The 20,635-nt window shown below is 50.3% G+C and overlaps 2 protein-coding genes across 3 annotated transcripts; both read left to right on the top strand.

The window, feature by feature from the left end:
• The first annotated feature begins 794 nt into the window (after positions 1-794).
• MRPS21 (mitochondrial ribosomal protein S21) lies at positions 795-1,902 on the top strand. The gene is made up of 2 exons (XM_032233903.1): positions 795-1,011; positions 1,654-1,902. The coding sequence occupies exons 1-2, from the start codon at positions 929-931 to the stop codon at positions 1,832-1,834; spliced, it is 264 nt and encodes an 87-aa protein (XP_032089794.1). The 5' UTR covers positions 795-928; the 3' UTR covers positions 1,835-1,902.
• Positions 1,903-2,027: 125 nt separating this feature from the next.
• PRPF3 (pre-mRNA processing factor 3) lies at positions 2,028-13,637 on the top strand. Of its 2 annotated transcripts, XM_032233865.1 has the most exons (17): positions 2,028-2,310; positions 2,554-2,724; positions 3,078-3,208; positions 7,036-7,182; positions 7,479-7,562; positions 7,713-7,933; positions 8,024-8,071; positions 8,430-8,736; positions 8,889-9,055; positions 9,140-9,222; positions 9,418-9,561; positions 9,659-9,758; positions 10,124-10,237; positions 10,327-10,445; positions 11,013-11,096; positions 12,503-12,564; positions 12,942-13,637. In XM_032233865.1, the coding sequence occupies exons 2-17, from the start codon at positions 2,580-2,582 to the stop codon at positions 13,086-13,088; spliced, it is 2,103 nt and encodes a 700-aa protein (XP_032089756.1). In that variant the 5' UTR covers positions 2,028-2,310; positions 2,554-2,579; the 3' UTR covers positions 13,089-13,637. The 2 variants fall into 2 exon arrangements, with proteins under 2 accessions (XP_032089756.1, XP_032089757.1); XM_032233866.1 differs by lacking the exons at positions 2,028-2,310; positions 2,554-2,724; positions 3,078-3,208 and adding an exon at positions 5,465-5,552.
• Positions 13,638-20,635: the final 6,998 nt, after the last annotated feature.

Below are 20,635 nucleotides of genomic sequence, written 5' to 3'. Positions count from 1 at the left end.
CGAGCAAGGGTGTGGTTTGTGGTTTGTATACATGCTGGTTGGTGTGCAGATTGCTCCCTATCTGGGCTTTGATCCTGTACGAAATCCAGGAAGAAAGGTTACCCTCAGATTCCACCGCTGGTGTCTCCCTTTATCCCGGGGAAACCCCTGAGGTCATCAGTGGGATCCTAGTATGTTTATTCGGGGCAGACCAGAGAGCTACTAAAAGGAGGGAGGGCAGATCAGAGGCCTCGTGTCCATGGGAGGTTGCAAGAGGGAAGCTGATCAGACAAAACAGAAGTAGATTCTCCTCTGCATAGGAAATCAGTTACATGTCATGGAGGTTCCACGTATCAGGGGGGTCCTTGGTGCTCTGAGCTGCTTTTGTTACGGACGTTTCATTACTCAACGAGGTAGCAGGATCAGCACTGCGGGGTGCATGGACGTCCCTTTAACTGACGAAAGAAGGGGCGGGACATTTTAAGATCTCAACGAGGGGGGAAAAAAGGGTCATAAAAGCCATTTTAAAAAGCCCGCGGGGGTGGGGTGGGGGGTGGGTGCTTGTCTTCTCCCCGGACAAAGCAAGGGAAGCTCCGCTGGAGACTGGCAGCTTCTCACGCAGGGGGACGATGGGCCGGCAGAGCCAAACGGCGACGATCCGGCGCCCCCTCGTGGCGATGCCCAGAGGCGGCAGGCGAGGCGCCCTTCGCCAGCGGGGAAACGGCCAGACACCCGCGCCTTGGGATCAGGGGGCCGCGGCGGAAGAGACGCGGGGGCGAGGGGTGGGGCAGCGGCCGCTCACGGAACCTTTTCGCGGGGCTGACCGCGTTGCCACCGCGACCGGAGCGCCATCCTCCGGCGGACGCTTCCGGCGGCGGGGCGGGCGCTTCCGCCCAAATCCCCGGCCGAGAGGCGCTTCCCGGCCCCTCCGGAGCTCCGCCGGGTGGAGATGGCGCACCACGCCAAGTTCCTCGCCCGGACCGTGATGGTCCCGGGCAAAGACGTGGAGCTGGCCTACCGCGTCCTCACCAGGTAGGAGCGCCTCTGCGTCCCCCTCGACCGAGGCTTCGGGCGCCCCTCGCAGGAGCCCGCGGGGCAGCGCTCGGGCCACTCGGGAGCCCCGCCAGGCAGGCACAGCAGGGCGCGCCCCAGCGCCTCCTGGAAGCGCCTGCGGGCGCTTCTTGACCCGCGCCGGCTTCCTTTCGGCCCGAGGGGTCAGCAGGGCGGGCGCGGAAGCCCCGGGTTTGGGGCTGCGGCTGGGCGAAGGCTCGGCTCCCTTCAGGACGGCCAGCGGCTGCCCAGCGCCCGTGTCAAGGCGAAGGCTGCGTATCTGCCGCCCAGCCGCCTTGGAAGGTCCCGTCTGAATGGCAGCAGCAGGTTCTCCGCGGACAAGGCTGGGATCTCCCTCTGGTCTCAGCCCCCCCCCCGCCCCGCCGCCCCCGTGTCTTAAGCCTGTTGTCCTCGAGGGGACCCCGGCGACTGCGAGGAAAGCCCTGCCGGTCAGGCGGAAGGAAAACCCATCCCGATCCAAATGGGCGCTGGGATCTTCCCTTTCGCTAGAGACGGTCCCTCCTTGGGTTGGATTTATTTCGTTTATATGCCGCCCTTTTCCCCGAAGGGGACTCGGCTCACAATTCAATTCCTTCCCGCCCTCCTTCTCCTCCTCCTCCACAGAGTCCTGACGGTGGACGGGATCATCGACCACGTGAAGCGCAAGCGCTACTTCGAGAAGCCCTGCCAGAAGAGGCGGCGGGAGGCCTACGAAGCCTGCCGGAGGATCTATAACTCGGAGATGGGCAAAAAGATCAACTTCCTCATGAGGAAAAACCGCGCGGACCCTTGGCTCGGCTGCTGAGCGGACCCTCCTCGCTCGCTCCCTTCTTTCTCCCAAAGGCTCTCAATAAAGTCCGTGTTGTGAAGCCCCCACCGCCTCCTCTCCGCGGCCTTCGGCGCCGCATCCCGAGCGCGCACCGGGGGGGGGAGGGAGGGAGGGAGGGAGGGAGCGGGGAGGTCCGGGCCTGGGGGGGGGGGCGGGGAGGCCTCTGCGGGGCGTCCGGGTTCCTGGGGAGGAACAGTAACCGAGGCGGCTGCGGAAGGGAGAGAGTGGTGCTGAAGCTGCAGCCAAGCGCGCCCCCTGCTGTCCGCGGGGCGTCAGCACGCTTGCGACTCAGGTGGCGGCCTCCAGGAAGTCCCGCCCCCGGGCCACAGGGCGAAGTCGCTGGTCAGGCCAGTTTCCGCTTCCGCTCCGCGCGCCGCCAGAGCCGACGTTCCGCCTCCGTCGGCCGCGAGACCCGCGGCCTTCTCCTTCCCAGGCGCGGAGGGAGGCCGCCGGTGAGGAGCCGCCTCGGGCCCCGCTCCCCTGGGCAGGAGGGGAGGAGAGCGCGGGGCGTTGGCCGTTCAGAAGCGGCGGCCCCTGCGAGGGCGGGGAGCGGCGCCGCCAATCCCGGCCTGGGCGAGCGCCCGTGCGGCCATCGGAGCCGCGGCCCGGCGGGAGGAGTGGGGCCTCGGGGTGGGTGGGGCGCCTCCTCCTTTCCCCCTCGGGCCTTTGCAGCCGCGACCCTCTTTCCCCCGCAGCGCCCGGCGGAGCCTTCCTTCCCAAGATGGCGCTCTCGAAGCGGGAGCTGGACGAGCTGAAGCCGTGGGTGGAGAAGACGGTGAAGCGGGTCCTGGGCTTCTCCGAGCCCACCGTGGTCACCGCCGCCCTGAACTGCGTCGGGAAAGGGATGGACAAGAAGAAGGCGGCTGGTAGGTCTTCTGGGGGTGGGATCGGGGAGGGAGGGGAGGCGGCCGGCCCCCCCTCAAACTCTGCCTCGGCCTGGCTGACCCGGGATGAAGCCGGGTGGTGGGGAGGGCTGGACCCGCTTCCCGTCCCTGGGGCCATCCGCTGAGCTGCCCTGGACACAGGATCGGGTGGTCGGGCTGCCCTTCTTGTCCGAGGGAAAGAAGGGGCGATGGTGGCGAAAGAGCTGCCTGGCCGCCTCCTTCCCTCCAGGCAGCTGGGATGAACTCGGGGACGGAGTCGCTGGTTTCAGAGGGGTTGGGGTGGTGTCTTTTGGGCTGCCTTGCTGCACTACTCTCTCCCCCCCCCCCTTTCCCAGATCATCTCAAGCCCTTCCTGGACGATTCCACCTTGCGGTTTGTTGATAAGCTTTTTGAAGCCGTTGAGGAAGGGCGAAGCTCTCGACACTCCAAGTCCAACAGTGACCGAAATCGGAAGAGAGAATTGAAGGTGAGCTGAACTCATGCTTGTTTTTGCTATCTTCTTATTTATTTTTTTTTTGGGGGGGGGGAGTTGTCAGGAACCGGCAGTGGTGCTTCATTATATTTTATTCTTCTAGAGGGGAAAAATGTACCCTTTGGGTCTGTTTTCTTGGTCTTCTTGAGCCATGACCGCTCCGTCCCTTAATTCTGCAACCAGAAACCACCAGACCTCGTATAGTGGTGGTGATGAGAGCAGCTATGAAGTATCCTTGTTGTTGCTGCTGTTATATGAAATTAATTTGGACTGAAAACTGACCTTAGCTTGAGAATGCCAATAATGTAGGCCGTGGATTAAAGCACATAAACCCCACAGGAAAATGGCATTGTCTTGGTGCATGGGAGAGATGTACAGAAAGCTGGCAAATGCATAAGCTCTTCTGGGCTGACTGCTGATTTTATTGGCCCCAAATCATTGCACATGATCACAGGGATTGGAAAGAGATCTGCTGGGGAAGGCATTATTTGTAAAGGATGTCCCAGGGAATTATATAGGTAGATCGGTAAGGCAGTATTTGGGGGGGCAGCTCCCATCACCCGCAGCTGGCATAGCCAATGGTCAAGCATGGGGTGGATAGTTCCTCAAAACATCTGCATTGGATAGAGTCATATTCTGCCCCTTCAACATAATTTTGGGTACTGTGGTTTTATGGTTGCTTTGAATTGAATTACAGGCCCAGATGAAGCGGAAGCTGGGCATTTGTGCTTTGCTCTGTAAGGAACACGGTTATTCGGATCAGACTGAAGGTGCCCTTGGTTGATATTCTCCTGTGGTGACCAGCCAGGTCTTTCCCTTAGCATAGCAGGAGAACCTCTTTGGCTCTACCTCTGCAACCAAAACTGCACGGTAGACGGTCCCAGAAGGAATCGGTGCTCTTCCAGAAAATTGTGAAATCCTTTGCTTACAGCTTCTAATACATGACACATCTTGTCATGGCTAATTCGGGGGTCTTGCCTCATAGATTGGAGAAGCCCCTTCTACAGTCTGTCTTGAACTTTTGGATTGGGGTGGCACAGGGAATTAGCTGCAAGAGGATCTTTCTTGGAAGCAGCCAGTAGCCTGAGATTTATATCCAGTCTTTCTCTGTTTTTTCCTTCCCTAGTTCCACATTGTGGAACTTCTTCCTAGTTGTTATATTGACTGGTTTTGCATAGATGGGTTAATATCCTTTAGCACCTCTGGATGTCGTCTTTTCTCCTCCTCTGCTTTTTCTTGAGGTCATGTAGAAGCTGTAGTAATTTACAGGATGTATTATCTTCCAATCCCCAAAGACCGGGCTTTGAAATGAAAAAATGGCCTAGTTTTCTGATAGTTGGAGCCTCAGCCCGCCATTGTTCGGTGCTGGTTGGTCATTTGCCTTTCACAAGCAGCAGTGGTGCTTTAGATTCTCTTCCTTCCACACTTTCTCCTGTGCCGAGCTGCTCCTTTTTTCTTTATAATTGAGTTTCTGAGTACCTGGAAATTAAATAGGACCCCAGGTATAGAGTGGGGAATTCCTTTTCCTGCCCATCATTCATTCCAAATGCAAAGTCTTTCTAATCAGAGGGTAGCAAACTGCTCAAAAAGTCTCCCTACTCCTGGGGAACCCAGCCAGCCAGTTGCTTTGAGTTGTTGCTCCAAAGATCTGCAAGTGGGATCCAAGGGCCAATAGAATTGGGGAATTCAGGTGGGCAGGGCCAACTTACTTACTGAATGAACCCCATGATTCATTCTTGGTCGGCATCTCTTCCTCCAGAAACTGCCCCACCGGTTTTTAAGAAATTCTCTCCCGTTTCATTTTCTTGCCAAGAGATTCGCTCTTGCCTCCCCCCCCCTCCCAAGTTCAGCAATTGAGAAAGAAAAGAAAAAGCTCTTCATTGGAACTCTTGTTAAACAACAGAAGAGGGGGCTATTTTGTACTCATCTCCATTGACCTGGAAAACCAGACCCGTTTCTTTAAATCACTGGCATCTAAAGCAAAGGCATCGGAGACTTCCCCCGTACATAAACTTCGGTTGCAAGACTAGTTTTTGTCACGCCCTCCAGGTTTCTGTTCTCTTCTGAAAGGAATCTGCATCTTTTCCCAGGAGCCCCCGGAGTGAGAGCAGTTGCCTTCTGTTCCTTTGAACTGGGCTTCTCTTGCAGGGACCTATCACGCTGCGGGGGGCATTCAGGGACTAAACTGCGGGGTCTACACTCTTCATACTATGGGCAAGCCCTTTTCTCTTGAACTTGTAGGTGTGTCACGATGTGCCCTGATTTTGGACGAGGAACTGTCCCTGTAAAGTATGACCCAAAATAGCGAAGAAGGAGGTTCAGCTGTCGCTTGCAGATGGTTTGTATGCCTATGTTTTGATTCTCTTTGGGAGGAAGTAGCAGCCGTATGGCATGACTGGGCATTCCTCTCTGGCCTCTCCCTCTGGTCTCTTTCCACGTGGTGGAGAAGGAGGCGGCATCCTTTAGCTTCACCAGGGAAGATTTCTGCCCTTTCCTTTTGTTTTGCCTGCAAGAGATACGCTGATTGGCATAAAGCTTACCTCTTCCCCACAGTGTTTCTACTGCAGATAAAATCCCTCTGCAAGAATTAGCCCGATTCTGCTTCAGCTTCTCAGTAGTACGTTTTGGGAGACCACTTTTTCTGCATATTTATACTGGGTCCCAGTGCACTTTGACGGATCATGGGATAAAAATTATTTTGAGGATTAAAGATGAAAGGTGCTCTCTAAAAAGAATTTCTGCATTTAACACAATGTACCTTTTTTGGGAGGGGTATCTTTCTGATCTTGTACATGCGGGAATCCTCTTGTTCTCCCGTCAATCCCAGAATCCCTTCCCGTTGTCTGTGCTGCTGATGCGAGTCCATTTGGGGAGGGGGCTCCTTTCCACGAAAGAGACACATCTGTGCACTTTTCTATTTTGGATGATCAGTTCTGAAGCTGAAAGGCTGTGAATGGAGTGTTGTGCCCATCCTGCCCCTTGCAGGAGGACTAATCTTTTGTGCTAAAGGATTGACACGTCTTGCAAATTTGAGGCTCTTCATTCTAGACTAAGCTTAAACCCATCATGGAATAGTTTATGTTTCCTTTTCATCGAGAGAGGTAGGACAGACTCAGGTGGGCAACCTCTTTCCTGCATCTCTGACTGGGGAGGAACTGCTTTCCTCGTAATGTTTTGCTTCTGTAAAATAAAAAGGATATAATAGTTCACTTTAAGATACTATTTAAGTACCACGTTTCGTTTGCTTTCTAATCTTCAGAGCAGCCTTCCCCAACTGCCGGGCCTGCTGTGTGATGCAACCATTAACTGGGCTACAGAGGGTTGGGATAACGCCAGAAAGACCCAGTGAAACTGCCCATTTAGCCCCCCATTTTAGGGGGTTGCTTTCTCACTGTGTCGGGGCAGGTATGGCGGATGTGGGGAGAGTCACATCCAGTCGCATGGAAGGGACGCAGGTTGGGTTCAGAGAATTTAAAATGTTTCCTTGGACACATTACTTCAATTTCCTTCATTGCACTGCAACTTCACGTGGCAAAGAGCAGCCCAAAGCCTCTTCTGCGCTCTTCTGCACATGCGAATATCATCCCCTCGGTGGCTCGGAGGTGCGCCTCTCTTTGGAGCGTGTGGGGGTGTGGACCTCTTTCACAACAGACCCTCCTCAGCTGAGGGGAACTCCCCTCTTTCCTCGAGGAGATGTCGGGTGTTTCCAGTAGCAGGCTGACGACTTCTACTTTCTTGAAAATGTTGCCTGGGTTTATATTTTTGGAATTTGACTTGGAGGCTATTCCAGTAAAGATCCTTTGCTCTGTTCCGCTTACCAGGATGTGTTTGGGGATGACTCAGAGATTTCTAAGGAGTCCTCCGGAGTCAAGAAACGGCGGATCCCCCGCTTTGAGGAGGTGGAGGAAGAGCCCGAGGTCATCCCCGGCCCACCCACCGAAAGCCCAGGGATGCTGACCAAGCTTCAGGTTTGCTGCCCTTGCCTGTCCGGAAGACGCTCGGGCTGCCTGTCGGGGGGGGGGGGGCGGCTGCCTTGGCGTGATCTGCGCTTGAGTAACAGGGTCGTTGATCTCCTGGCTCCTCCTCCTAAGAGCAAGAGGAGGGAATAACGTGAAACAGCAATAATAAAAAGAACCAACAGGCATAATTGCTGTAGATTGGTGGGATTCAGAGTCTGGTGCAGAAGAGCCAAGGGTGACTGTGGAATGAAAAAGAAACTTTGTGCGGAAGAGGAAATTGTGTGGCTTCTTTTCCCTTCCTTCAGATCAAGCAAATGATGGAGGCAGCAACACGGCAGATTGAGGAGAGGAAGAAACAGCTGAGTTTCATCAGCTCCCCGGCTCCTCAGGTATCTTTCCTTCCCTTCCTTCTTTCCTTCCTTCCTTCCTTCCTTCCTTCCTTCCTTTCTTTCTTTCTTTCTTTCTTTCTTTCTTTCTCTGCCTCTAACCTTAACGCATAAGCAGTTCCATAAACCAAATGAAACTTTCCTTGGCCTCAGCCTAAAGCTCCGTCAACCACCCCGCCTGAGCGCCTGCCGATTGGGAACACCATCCAGCCCTCGCAGGCAGCCACTTTCATGAATGACGCCATTGAGAAGGCCCGGAAAGCAGCAGAATTGCAAGCCCGGATCCAGGCTCAGCTGGCCCTGAAACCAGGACTGATCGGGAACACCAACATGGTGGGACTGGCCAACCTGCACGCCATGGGCATCACCCCCCCGTGAGTATCGCGCACAGGCTGCCGAGCGTCTGAAATGGGGGCCTGTTGGGGGGAGCTGACAAGACTCAACTGAACGATTTCTTCTCATAGGGCAGAAATACGCCACATGGGCAGCAACGTCCAATCCCCGTATACACGGTAAGTGAGCGATGGCCCTCCGTCCTCAGCAAGCATGCTGTGAGAAACACGCAGGCAGCCTGCCCTGGTCAGGCCCTTCTGGGGGTGGGTGGGGCTGCACTTCCTGTGGCTCCCAGCCACTACTTCCCCTGGGGGGTGTACTAGAGCGAGCCTGGGGGGGGGGGAGAAGGGGCTTCCCCGCTGCCTCAGAGGGTGATAGATTTGGGCTGGTCGTGGAGCCGCATAGATAGGCCGTTTCTGAACAGTTGGGTCCTGTTCCTGAGTATGGAGGCTCTTGAGCTGCCCAAGCGCAGCGAGCTCAGGTCTCTCCAGGAGAACTGCGTGTAACCCAAGCTGTGCTGGGGATGTCTTGGCCCAGGAAGGTGGAGCTGAAAGACCAGAGCAAACCAACGCCGCTGATTCTAGACGAGCAAGGCCGCACGGTGGATGCCACCGGTAAGGAGGTGGAGCTGACCCACCGCATGCCAACTCTAAAGGCCAACATCCGGGCCGTGAAGAGGGAGCAGTTCAAGCAGCAGCTGAAGGAGAAGCCCTCGGAGGACATGGAGTCCAACACTTATTTTGACGCCCGGGTCTCGGCTGCCCCAGCTCAGCGGCCAAAGAGGACTTTCAGGTTTCATGACAAGGGAAAGTTTGAAAAAATAGCCCAACGGCTGCGGACGAAGGTAGGGCACTACGGGGGCCGCTAAGGGAGGGAGGGAGGGGATCCTCCTTCAGTTGCCCGAGGAATAAACTGGCAGGCAGGGAGAGATGGCAGGGAAGCACCCACCCTTGGGGAATTGCGTTTCTGGCACTTGAAAATGTCTCTGGTCCACAGGCTCAGTTAGAGAAACTCCAGGCAGAGATCTCACAAGCTGCCAAGAAGACGGGAATTCACACCTCGACCAAATTGGCCCTCATCACCCCCAAAAAGGAGGTGAAAGAGGGGGACATTCCTGAGGTGGAGTGGTGGGACTCCTACATCATCCCCAACGGCATGGACATGTAAGTGGCTCAGAGGCGCTTGTGGGGAGGTGAAGATGATGATCCGGAAGGGGACCGGTTGGATGGATCTCCTTTCCTTTCCAGAAAAGCCACCGATCTGCTTAAGCGGGAGGACTATTTTGGCATCACGAACTTGGTGGAGCATCCGGCTCAGCTCAGCCCTCCAGGTAACCGCCCAATTCCCTCTCTGAGGGAGGCAGAGGCAGGACCCCTCCTCGAAACGGCCCCCTCCCCACCTGCTAGCTCTATCCATTTGTGGGGGGAGGGTGGTGGGCTCCCCCAGAGGGTCAGCAGGATCACACACCCCCCCCAATTCCTTGACTGTCTCGGGAGGGAAAGGAATAACATGTCTGACTCTGCAGTGGACAGTGACCTGCCGGTGACCCTTGGGGTTTACCTGACCAAAAAAGAGCAGAAGAAGCTTCGCCGCCAGACCCGACGGGAAGCCCAGAAGGAGCTGCAGGAGAAAGTGCGGCTCGGCCTGATGCCCCCTCCGGAGCCGAAAGGTAGCGCGGCCTCTTAGGAGCAGAGCCTGAGGGAGGAGGGGAAGCCTCTTGAGGGACGCCAGCCAGGACCCCGGTTGCCTTTTCTCTCTCTTTGCAGTCAGAATCTCCAACCTGATGCGAGTTTTGGGGACAGAAGCTGTCCAAGACCCAACCAAAGTAGAAGCCCATGTCCGGGCACAGATGGCAAAGAGGCAGAAGTACGGCTGATGTCCTCTTCCCCCCCCCCTCCCAGTGGCTGAGGATTCTGGGGGAGGATCTGACTGGGAAGCGGATGAGGGGGCAAAACATTCGACCCCTTTGACCATCTTCCGTTAACAATCTGACACTTTGAGCCCAGTTGCTGGAAAGGGAGGTTATAAATATGCAATGCAATTAAAGTGGGAACTGAACTGAAAGGTGGGTGGGTGGGTGGGTGGGGATGCAAATACAGGAAAGGCCCCTCCCTGTTCCTGCTGCAGACGTCCTGGCGGGGGGGGGGGCAACCCGGGGAGGAGCCTCTGGAAGCTGCCCGTTCGCTGTGGCACCCCAGCAGAGGGCTTAGACTGCGTTGTTGTGCTTGCAGAGCTCACGAGGAGGCAAATGCTGCACGAAAGCTGACGGTGGAACAGAGGAAAGCAAAGAAGGTGAAAAAGCTGAAGGAAGACATTTCGCAGGGCGTCCACATAGCCGTTTACAGGTGAGCGCCTTTCCTTCCCAAAGTGAGGGCAATTCCCTGCTCTCCCGCAGCCGCCTCTTCCCTGATCCGTTCCTTTCTTTTGCCCACAGAGTCCGGAATCTGGGTAACCCAGCAAAGAAATTCAAAATTGAAGCCAACGCCAGCCAATTGTACTTAACCGGAGTTGTGGTTCTACACAAAGATGTCAATGTGGTGGTGGTAGAAGGAGGTAAGCCGAGCAGGCCGTATAACGTATCTGCATATTTCTAGGAGCCGAAACTTCCAGCAGGCCCAGGCAGCGTGTGGACCCTGCCCTGTCCTGGAAGGAGGAGGAGAAGGGGGAAGAGGGAGGGGTGGGGGTTCAGGGTTAGGAATTAACCTGGATTAAGGCAATGATGTGTCTTGGGTTTTTTTTTTTGGTGGGTGGGGGGGAAAGGATGCAGAACATAGAAAGGAAGGTTCTGTCCATCTGCAGACAGGCAGTCGGCAGGAAAAAAAATAGCGTCACTTTGCGCAACTTGGCGTTAACAAACAAAACTGGTTTCAGGCCAAGTCTTTGGAAACACACGCTTCATGCATCGCTCCAAAATAAAGTTTTGAAAAGCAGCACAAGGAATTGGTCTCTCTGGTCTGTCGGCCTCAGTGTACGGTTGTGACCAAGAGGGGAGCACCCGACACGGGTGCTTCCTTAAGGACCAGGAGTCCAATCTTCCTCCCAGTCGTGTTCATGAAGTGGGGCTTCACCACTTGTTGCGATGCTGCCTGTCAATTTTTCCTTTTCTGCCTTCTTTCAAAGGTCCCAAAGCACAGAAGAAATTTAAGCGGCTCATGTTACATCGAATAAAATGGGACGAGCAGACGTCAAACACAAAAGGAGACGGTGAGGCACTTCTGCTCCGGGCCCAGCCTGGAAATGCTTATGGAGATTAAGGAAATAAAAGCGATTGACCGAGGGCTGCCAAAATGCCGAAACTTTAAAATAAACAACTCTCTGCAAGGTGATGCGCTCAGAGCACATCTTGCAAGCTCCGGCAAGAGCCCCACTGGGACAGTAGAGGAGGAGGAGGAGGAGGAGGAAAAGGCAAGGTCGTGGGTTCATCCGCAGAACCGATTGCAGAAATAGCGTCCCTAAGGAAACCGAGGGCAGAATGCTCCCCCTGCCAGCATCGTCTTCCGAAGCGGAGGAAAAGACAGAAAGGGGGTTTCAAGTGAAACTCTGAGCCCCTGCGCCCAGCTCCCTCCCAAAGGTCCTGGAGAAGCAGCGAAGTTCTCCGGTTAGGAACACACCGAAGATAGAACTTTTGAGTGGCTGTTTTTAGGTTTCAAAGAAAAAGAGAATCCTATAATGACGATTGCTGTTCTATCAGCTGTTGTGGTGTTGTATTGAATAGATTCGTATATAAATCTATTTCACCATTAGTCTCTTGGCTTTCCTAAGAAGAAAGTTGACTTACGGCAGTTTTAAAGTAATGAAATAACAGGAAGGGGCAGCTGTCCTTTACACGGAGCTGGTTCAAAAATCGAAAGACTAAACAGAAGTTGGGGCAACTGAAGGGAAACTTTGATGACTTTGGGAACTTTTGTCACCAAAGGTTCACTTCTTCCCACCAGCTACTGAGCTCACAAAGGTCTGTACGCCCTCCGCCTTCTCTAAAGAAACTGTAGAATTCTCACCTCCTGTTTGAACGAAGGAGGAAAAGGTCAAATACTTCCCTCTTTCTTCCACTTCCGATCTGATTTTGAATATACTTTTTAAAAAAAAATATTTTAATTCATCATCTTTCATTAAACAGTATGTCGTCCGGGTATATATATTTTGTGGAAATATTTTATACAATAACAATTAAAATTAACAGCCATATTTATTATTTTATCTATTCTTAACTTAATATATACCATACCTAATACTATAGCAATCCTCTTCTTCGTTAAAACATTTTTTCCTATTTCACTCCTCTCCTTTTTTTCACTTTTCATATTTATTCTCTAACCATTGATTAAATAATTCCCATATATTATAATGATCAGATTGTTCCTTTTTAATTTCAAGCGTTAACCTATTCATTTCTGCACATTCTAATATTTTCCTAGTCACATTTTCATCCGTAGGAATATCATCTTTTTTCCAATTTTGTTCAAATACTTCCCTCTTTCTTACACTTTTAAAATATACCTCCAAGCAATTTGTAAAACGCAGTATGTATTTTGAATATACTTCTGAATAGACAAATCCATCTTCAGTTATTTCCCCATTCTTACACCCTAAGCAGTTTCTTTTTCTTGCAGACGACGACGAATCTGATGAGGAATCTATGAAAAAAACCAACAAATGTTCCCTGGTTTGGGAGGTGAGTAATATTTACGGCCCAACCGAGGAATCCGGCGATTCTCGGTCGTACCAAGAAAGTCCTGCCTTTTATCATGCCCCTTTAGTGGCAGGACTGAGAATCACCTGCAGGATCCCAACCGAGGGTGCTTTGTGTAGGATCGGTCCTTCAGAACCCGCCTTCTCTTTGGTCCCTGGCATCTCCCGAGCTGCGACTCGTAAACCACGGTTTACGGTTTTAGCACGTTGTGCTCAGCCAATCTCTCGGGGCTTCACCAGGAAGCCACGGGAGAGGAAAATGGGATTTAGTGCCTTAGGCGAGCCTCCAGTTGATGGATTGCTTAGAGGGCCCGCATTGCTCAGACTCTCTCCTCTCCTGCCCTCTCTTCGTCCTTTTAGGGCACGGCAAAGGAGCGGAGCTTTGGCGAGATGAAATTCAAGCAGTGTCCTACGGAAAACATGGCACGGGAGCATTTTAAGAAACACGGCACTGAGCATTACTGGGACCTGGCTCTGAGCGAGTCGGTCCTAGAACCCACAGACTGATGGCCTTTTCCGGAGCCCCTTCTCATATTTCTGGTGCGTGAGACCTAAAGAGCAAGAACCGAGCAGGGACGTGAGACTCTGAACCCCACAAATTCCACACAGTAAGATGCGTACAATTAAAGGAAATATTTTTCAGATCCAAACAACAGAGGTTTTCATTTTAATTTTTGGCTTTGGACCAAAAACGCTCGACGCACACTCTCCAAACGTTTCTGCCACGCTGTCCGGAAGAACTCAAGCTGAAACTTTAAAAGCAACGGAAGCCATCTATCAGCCAGGTCTTCTCTTCCAAAGCCTTCCAACTTTAAAACAATACGGCCCTCGTCTTTATTTTGTTTCTTCCCAGTTCTGTAGGTTTGTTTGATCATTAGTCAGCGAGCAAAGATACCCCCTAGAAAAGGGGAGAGGGGGAAAATAACAGCACCGAGTCACAGACTCTCGAGCACAGGAGGCCGTAGTTCCGACCCCTGGGGAGAACGTGCAGCAGGTTAGGAGCTGGGGAATTAGCCCACATCCTGCATTTGCATAATAAAATTGTTTTTTATGAGATCTTGGAAAAAACCTGCCCCTTTCCTTGTCTGGTGTATGCGGCAGCCTGCTGGCTGTTAAGCGGTTAGCCGTTAACCAGGGTAGCAATTCAGCATCCAAGGATGGACGTAAATCGGGTGGGGGTGGGGCGTGCACAGTACAAGAATGCTCAGCGGCAGATGTTTCCTTTACCGACATGACAGCATTTCAAAAGCCGATTCATTCGCATCTTTTCGTAGAGACTTGTGAAAGCCAAGCCTTCCTCCTCCTTATCGAGGGTCCATCTCGGAGAGACCCCCGCACTAGCAGGTCACGTCAGCTATTTGCAAACGGCAATGGTAGCAGTTGCAAAACTTACAATAGCTCACGGCACTTTCTAACAGCCAGCTTCCAAAAACACTCAGATCAGATCAGGCCAGCATCTAACAACCAGAGAGCTAACAGTCATTCTGGCTCCTTCTTACGGCCGAATGAGGAAACAGCAACCAATCGCATTTTACAGTATGATTTAAAGAAACAGGTATAGCATTGTTACACGATTTTACATATTGCCAACCCAACCGTTAGATTATATTCCTAACACCTTTGCCCTTGCGGCTTCATTCCCATTTCCCCCTGGAGGAAAAGAAAGGATCTCCTCCTCACACACACATGGAATGGAGGGGAGGTGGGGCCAGAATTGTGCGCGTGTGACCTCCCCTCCCCCGGCTCCATTTTTGTATCTCGGTGAGCAGAATTAAGCTTGATATTACAGGTGGGTTCTAAGCAGGCCCAACCAATAGTCCACCGAGAAGAAGCAGGCTGGCACCTCCAGGCAGGGACGCCCAAAGGGGCTCCTGTCACACCGAGAACAGGAGGAGTTTGCACGGGCAGAGCGGGGAGAGAAGCTAGCGAGGAAGAGGAGGCTGTGCACAACCTCGCCCTTGACGGGAGGCTTCCCAATGGCCACCTGTTAGCAATCTGCAGGTAGGGCGGGGCCTGGAGGGGCGGAGCGGGATAAGGAACCTCTGGATGAGATCAGCTGCAAGGTAGATGGGCGGGGCAGGGAGCCACACGACGCTTTTTACGGGTTTAAGCGTGCAATTCCATAAAAGCTCCCGTTCACCTCAAAATATTGGCAATTTCTTAACAAGGTTAGTTAGAATAAAAAGTAATTCTTCGGTAAAGTCAGTGCCGTGTGTCAGCTAAGTCAACAGAAGCAAAATAACCTCGGTTACATGCTTTTGTCAGCTTGAAAACCGAAAGTAGGAAAAGCGGCTAAGAATTTAGGTCAGCTGAAGGTTCACCACCACCTTTTTTCAGCCCAGCGTTTTGAGGCCGATTCCTGCAAACTAATTCTAGCCAGAATTTGCCTTCTGGCCGCAGCCGCTAATAAACGTGCAGCCGCCTCTTTTTAAGACCTTTGCGCCAAAAACTTTAGTTTCTACAGCTCCCTTCCTCAACCCAAGCGGCCCCGGCTCGGGAATCCTTAACCAATCGAAGGAGCGTATGAATCGATATGAATCAATATTTGCTTCCGCTTATATTATTGTATACTGTCAGAAATTGTTTTCTAGCCTATCAAAATGTAACCTTAATACCGGACTGCAAACGTTATCTCACCGCTGCGTCTCGCTTCTATTCTTGGCTTTAAAGCTTGGCACATTTTTCAAAGCTAGTAGAAGAAATTATTAGACGGGTACACGAGGCCCCGTAGATAAAGGAACCAAGCTAGAAGAAGAAATTGTCACACGGGAATAGCAGGCTGCATAGATAAACTGCCTCCCAAAGTAGGGAGTTTTCCCGGTTCACAAATCCTTAAAGGATTATGCCGAAAAAGAACTCGGCAAAGGGGGGCAGCCACCCCCTACACGAGGCTATAGGAATACTCCACAGATAAGGTAGACAGAGACAGGAGCTCGAACAAAAGAACGCTTTAAAGATCACGTCGGTAACGAATCTTTGTCTCCGATCGGATAAACTTTGTTTCTCTCTCCCTAAAATGTATACAATACTCTGAGCCACTTTTGCAGGGTACGGCTATTCCTTACATGCTTTTGTTTGTACGTTTTGGATATAGTTTTGTCAGGCAGCTTTTACTACAGACATAAATAAAAGCAGATACTTTTTGCAAGCCTCCTCTCTCTCTTTGGCATCTCAGCGGCTCGGAAAAAACCGCCGGAAAGTTACACAACTAAAACAGTACAAAAACGCACACAACAGGTGGGAAAATTTACAAATGCATCCAAAGCACCCATTTTTCTTACCGCGGGGTCATGAATTTTCCTCCTCTGGGTGCAAAAAGCTTGGTTTTTAAAAAAACAGTAAGAAATACGATTTTAAAGCATGAAATTTCCACCCCGAATCAAGTCCCCTCATGGGTTTTTCAATTTGGGGTCCAAAAGAATTTGGCTTCCAAAGCACCCATTTTTCTGAGCGCGGGGTCAGGAGATTTCCTCCTGTAGGAAGTTATCACCCAACCCTCTCCCAGAAAAATGAAATATGCTAACAAATATTGAAAAGGCAGAATATTTCTCTGGATGTGAAAATAAAGACACACGTTTTAAGAGACAGAATAGCTGCCTGTAGCTTCCTGCCCATCCCCACTTTGTCAATGGGCCATTAAGAATGCCAAGCTAGTCCCTTTACATAATAAAGAGTTCTCCCCTTCAGCTCCAGGGGGAATGGGATTAAAGCACGATAATATTGGCCCTTTACTCAACTGACCACATGGTATCTGAGAACTCAACCAAACCTGGATTCAAAACGCAGCCTAGAGAGTTGTCCCTGCATGGCCCCATGGGAGTCTGACAATCAGTCAGAATACAAGCTCAAGATCAAAGGCCAGAGAGGGGATAAAATCAGGGACTCGGCTTCTCTTCCTCCCTTCCCTTCTCTTCTTCTCCACCAACATTGAAGCATGTGATCCCCTTTTCTGTTCAGGACTCAAGCCACGTGGTCCTGTCCATCAATAAACCATCTTTCCAAGCAGCCTCCATGTCTCCAGTGTCTTTTTCCCCACTTGGAGCCGAACCCAGAAGGACATTTATTTCAACAAACTAAAGGCAAAAGTTAACTAAAATTGCTTCAGGTCCAGGAACTGACCTAAGTTTCTTGCTGGAAGATAAACTCCCAGGGTAAACTCCTAGGGTTATTTCAGTAATGCAACTTAAAAGGTGAAACTAATATACGAGATAGACTCATTACACGCAAAGCAAGATAGTTCAAGCCGTGATGTGTCATAATTGTGATGATTACAGCGTACAGCTCATGAAACTTCGATTTTCACACGTAGAACAAGAAAATGCAAAAGGCACAAAGCAACAGAAGAAGCTCTATGGATTTGGAGAATTCCAGAGCAGTTTGCCTATCGCAGGTGAGTTTACAAACAACAGCGCCACCTCGTGGCGAAAGAAGGAGCAGCAGCCCTTAAAATTTTTATCTTTCAAGAAGAGCAGGGAAGCGTTTCGTACGGCGAAAGTCGATATCGCAGGTGCTATTGCATTGAAATCTTTTTAATGGTACGTTGCCCTTTGGAAATGCCCCTTCGGCACTCTCTTTCGCGCTCATATTTTTTAACCACGTTCATTTACATCGATTGGCTGCTTCGGAAATCCCTCCCTCGGATTGGCTGATTGACTTCTAACACCCACCCACCCCACCTCCGAGGGGGACATTTTAGAAAATGAGCACGTTGCAGAAGCAGGAGCAGTCGACGCCGCCACGTGTCTCCGGTGCCTCGGAGGGTGCAGTAGCCTCTTGCGTCCTGAGGTAATTCTAGCGGAGGCATAGCACCTGTGGTAATTTTAGTTCTTAAAAGTTAGTTTTTAGGAGTAAAAATACTCTTAGGAGTAAACCACGCTTAGGAGCAAAACGCCAGAAATGGCTGAGGCAATATCTCTGCATCTTATTTAAAGGACTCCAAATTACCCCAGCTCACCTATGGCGAGTTACCTCACTCAGTCCTAGGAAAAGTGTTTTTCCCTCAGGGAAACGAGGCAAACTTCTGGGTGTTGAATTGTTTTTTAGCCAAGTATTTAGGGAGTAAAATAAAATATTGGCGGAGCCTGAGGTTATTAACTAAAATTGCTTCAGGTCCAGAAACTGACCTAAGTTTCTTGCTGGAAGGTAAACTCTCAGGGCCTGAGGTGGGACTAAGGATGTCTTCCTGTTCTTGGAGAGTAAGAGAAACTCCAGGGGCTGGAGGCCGTATCTTTGGGAACAGTAGAAAAACGTGGTCTGAGGTATTCTCAAGGGCACAACGTTCCAATTCATTGTATCTTGCCTTTTTCACTGATAGGATAAAGCACATAAAAGCTCCTTTGTCAAATTCTTGAATTAGTTTTCTAGTCTTTGAGCACCAGGTGGACATTTGGTGACGTTGATTTTTTATTTATTTCAGAGGCACTCACTGAGTAAACTCAGTCAAAACTGAAGACATCAAAGGTAAGTCATTGGTTTTATTAATTATCCAGCGTTACATTTAGCCAAGAAGCCTGATAGATACTATTGGCAACATGAGGTTTATTATGGCAAAAACCATATATGTATAAAAACAGGCACGAATTGGATAAATGTATCTAAAACATACATTTTTTTTGCAATCTTTTTTATTTTAAACAAAAAACAATATAAAAGGATGATCTCATCCATTACATACAGCATGTCGTTTGGTTACAAGTGTTTTTGCATCCATATTCTCAATTACATTTACAATCACAGATTTTTCATCTAACTAAACGCCTCACTTTCATTGTACAACATATATTCAATTACAATTAATATTTTTTTTCAATCAACCTAATTCCCTTACATTCTTGATTGTCTGTTTAATAATAATATACCTTTATATAATCACAGATCCCGACATGAAACAGATTTACCAACCATTTATATTTGCATATCACTGTTTTCAATTACGTATAATCCCACGAATCAACTATCGAGTATGTTTATGTTCATTATTGTCCTTGTACATCATACTTTCAAACAAAGATGTTATTCCTTCGTTTCTCAACAAGGTATTCTAAATAGTCACTTCATATATATACCAATTTTTAATTACTTATTGAAATTATTTATCAACAATAAGATATCTTTATAATATATTCTTAGGGTTATACATTATATGACCAATCCTCTTATCAAGTATACATAAATTAATTGTTATCCTTATGCATTTTAAAAGAAAAACAAAAAGTTCTAAAGTATTCAATTCATATGTGTATCATTGTTAATTATTTCACAGCATAATTTTATTATCACTTAGCTCCTTCAGTAAAAACATAAGTAAAACATTTTTAATTTCCAGTTTTTTCCCCCCGAGCCACTGATAAAACAAATCCCATATCTTATAAAATGGCTCGTCTTCTTGATCTCCAGTTTCAAATGTCAATTTACTCATTTCAGCACACACCATTATTTTTCCAATAACTTCTTATTTTGGTATTGTTTCATTTTTCTAGTTTTTTGCAAATAAAATTCTAGCTGCTGGTATAACTGTTACAATCAAATATTTTAAGTCTTTGTTATAGATTTCTGGTATAATTCCCAATAAAAGACCTCTGGTTTAAAATCTTTGTGTTTGTGTATCATTTCCTCAAACCACAGGGTTTAGGGTTTAGGGGGTTTAGGGTTTAGGGGGTGTAGGGTTTAGGGGGTGTAGGGTTTAGGGGGTGTACGGTGCGTGTTAGCGTGTAGGGTGCGTGTTAGGGTTAGGGTTAGGGTGTGTGTTAGGGTGCGTGTTAGGGTGCGTGTTAGGGTGCGTGTTAGGGTGCGTGTTAGGGTTAGGGTGCGTGTTAGGGTGCGTGTTAGGGTGCGTGTTAGGGTGCGTGTTAGGGTGCGTGTTAGGGTGCGTGTTAGGGTGCGTGTTAGGGTGCGTGTTAGGGTTAGGGTGCGTGTTAGGGTTAGGGTGCGTGTTAGGGTTAGGGTGCGTGTTAGGGTTAGGGTTAGGGTTAGGGTGCGTGTTAGGGTTAGGGTTAGGGTTAGGGTGCGTGTTAGGGTGCGTGTTAGGGTGCGTGTTAGGGTTAGGGTTAGGGTTAGGGTTAGGGTTAGGGTTAGGGTGCGTGTTAGGGTTAGGGTTAGGGTGCGTGTTAGGGTTAGGGTGCGTGTTAGGGTTAGGGTTAGGGTTAGGGTTAGGGTTAGGTGCGTGTTAGGGTTAGGGTGCGTGTTAGGGTTAGGGTTAGGGTGCGTGTTAGGGTTAGGGTTAGGGTGCGTGTTAGGGTTAGGGTTAGGGTTAGGGTTAGGGTTAGGGTTAGGGTTAGGGTGCGTGTTAGGGTTAGGGTTAGGGTTAGGGTGCGTGTTAGGGTGCGTGTTAGGGTGCGTGTTAGGGTGCGTGTTAGGGTGCGTGTTAGGGTTAGGGTTAGGGTTAGGGTTAGGGTTAGGGTGCGTGTTAGGGTTAGGGTTAGGGTTAGGGTTAGGGTTAGGGTTAGGGTGCGTGTTAGGGTTAGGGTGCGTGTTAGGGTTAGGGTTAGGGTGCGTGTTAGGGTTAGGGTTAGGGTGCGTGTTGAGGTTAGGGTGCGTGGTAAGGGTTAGGGTAGGGTTGCGTGGTTAGGGGTAGGGTTAGAGGTGCGTGTTAGGGTTAGGGTTAGGGTGGCGTGTTAGGGTTAGTGTGCGTGTTAGGGTTAGGGTTAGGGTGGCGTGTTAGGTTAGGGTTAGGGTGGGTTAGGGTTAGGGTTCGAGGTAGGGTAGGGCATTAGGGTTAGGGTTAGGGTTAGGGTTAGGGTTAGGTTAGGGTGAGGGTTAGGGTTAGGTTTAGGGGTTAGGGTTAGGGTTATGGTTAGGGTTAGGGGTTAGGGTTAGGGTTAGAGTAGGTTAGGGTTACGGGTTGGGTGGGTTAGAGGGTTATGGGTTAGGTAGGGTTAGGGTTCAGGGTTAGGGTGAGGGTTAGGGTTAGGGTGAGGGGGAGGGTTAGGGAGGGGGAGGGTTAAGGGTTAGGGTGAGGGGTAGGGTTAGGGTTAGGGTTAGGGTGAGGGTTAGGGTTAGGGTAGGGTTAGGGTGGGTTAGGGTTAGGGTTAGGGTTAGGTTAGGGTTAGGGTTAG

The sequence above is a fragment of the Thamnophis elegans genome, chromosome 17 (genome assembly GCF_009769535.1).
Source record: "Thamnophis elegans isolate rThaEle1 chromosome 17, rThaEle1.pri, whole genome shotgun sequence".
NCBI lineage: Eukaryota > Metazoa > Chordata > Lepidosauria > Squamata > Colubridae > Thamnophis > Thamnophis elegans.
The sequence above is the reverse complement of the archived record's forward strand: the minus strand, read 5'-3'. Positions and strand labels throughout refer to the sequence as shown.

Bases quoted from the DNA above. Each gene is read 5' to 3' on its own strand.
- PRPF3 (XM_032233865.1), top strand. From the start codon at position 2,580: ATGGCGCTCTCGAAGCGGGAGCTGGACGAGCTGAAGCCGTGGGTGGAG. The intron at 2,725-3,077 runs GTAGGTCTTCTG...CCCCTTTCCCAG, and splicing joins GGACAAGAAGAAGGCGGCTG to ATCATCTCAAGCCCTTCCTG. The intron at 10,446-11,012 runs GTAAGCCGAGCA...CTTCTTTCAAAG, and splicing joins TGTGGTGGTGGTAGAAGGAG to GTCCCAAAGCACAGAAGAAA.
- MRPS21 (XM_032233903.1), top strand. From the start codon at position 929: ATGGCGCACCACGCCAAGTTCCTCGCCCGGACCGTGATGGTCCCGGGC. The intron at 1,012-1,653 runs GTAGGAGCGCCT...CCTCCTCCACAG, and splicing joins GCCTACCGCGTCCTCACCAG to AGTCCTGACGGTGGACGGGA.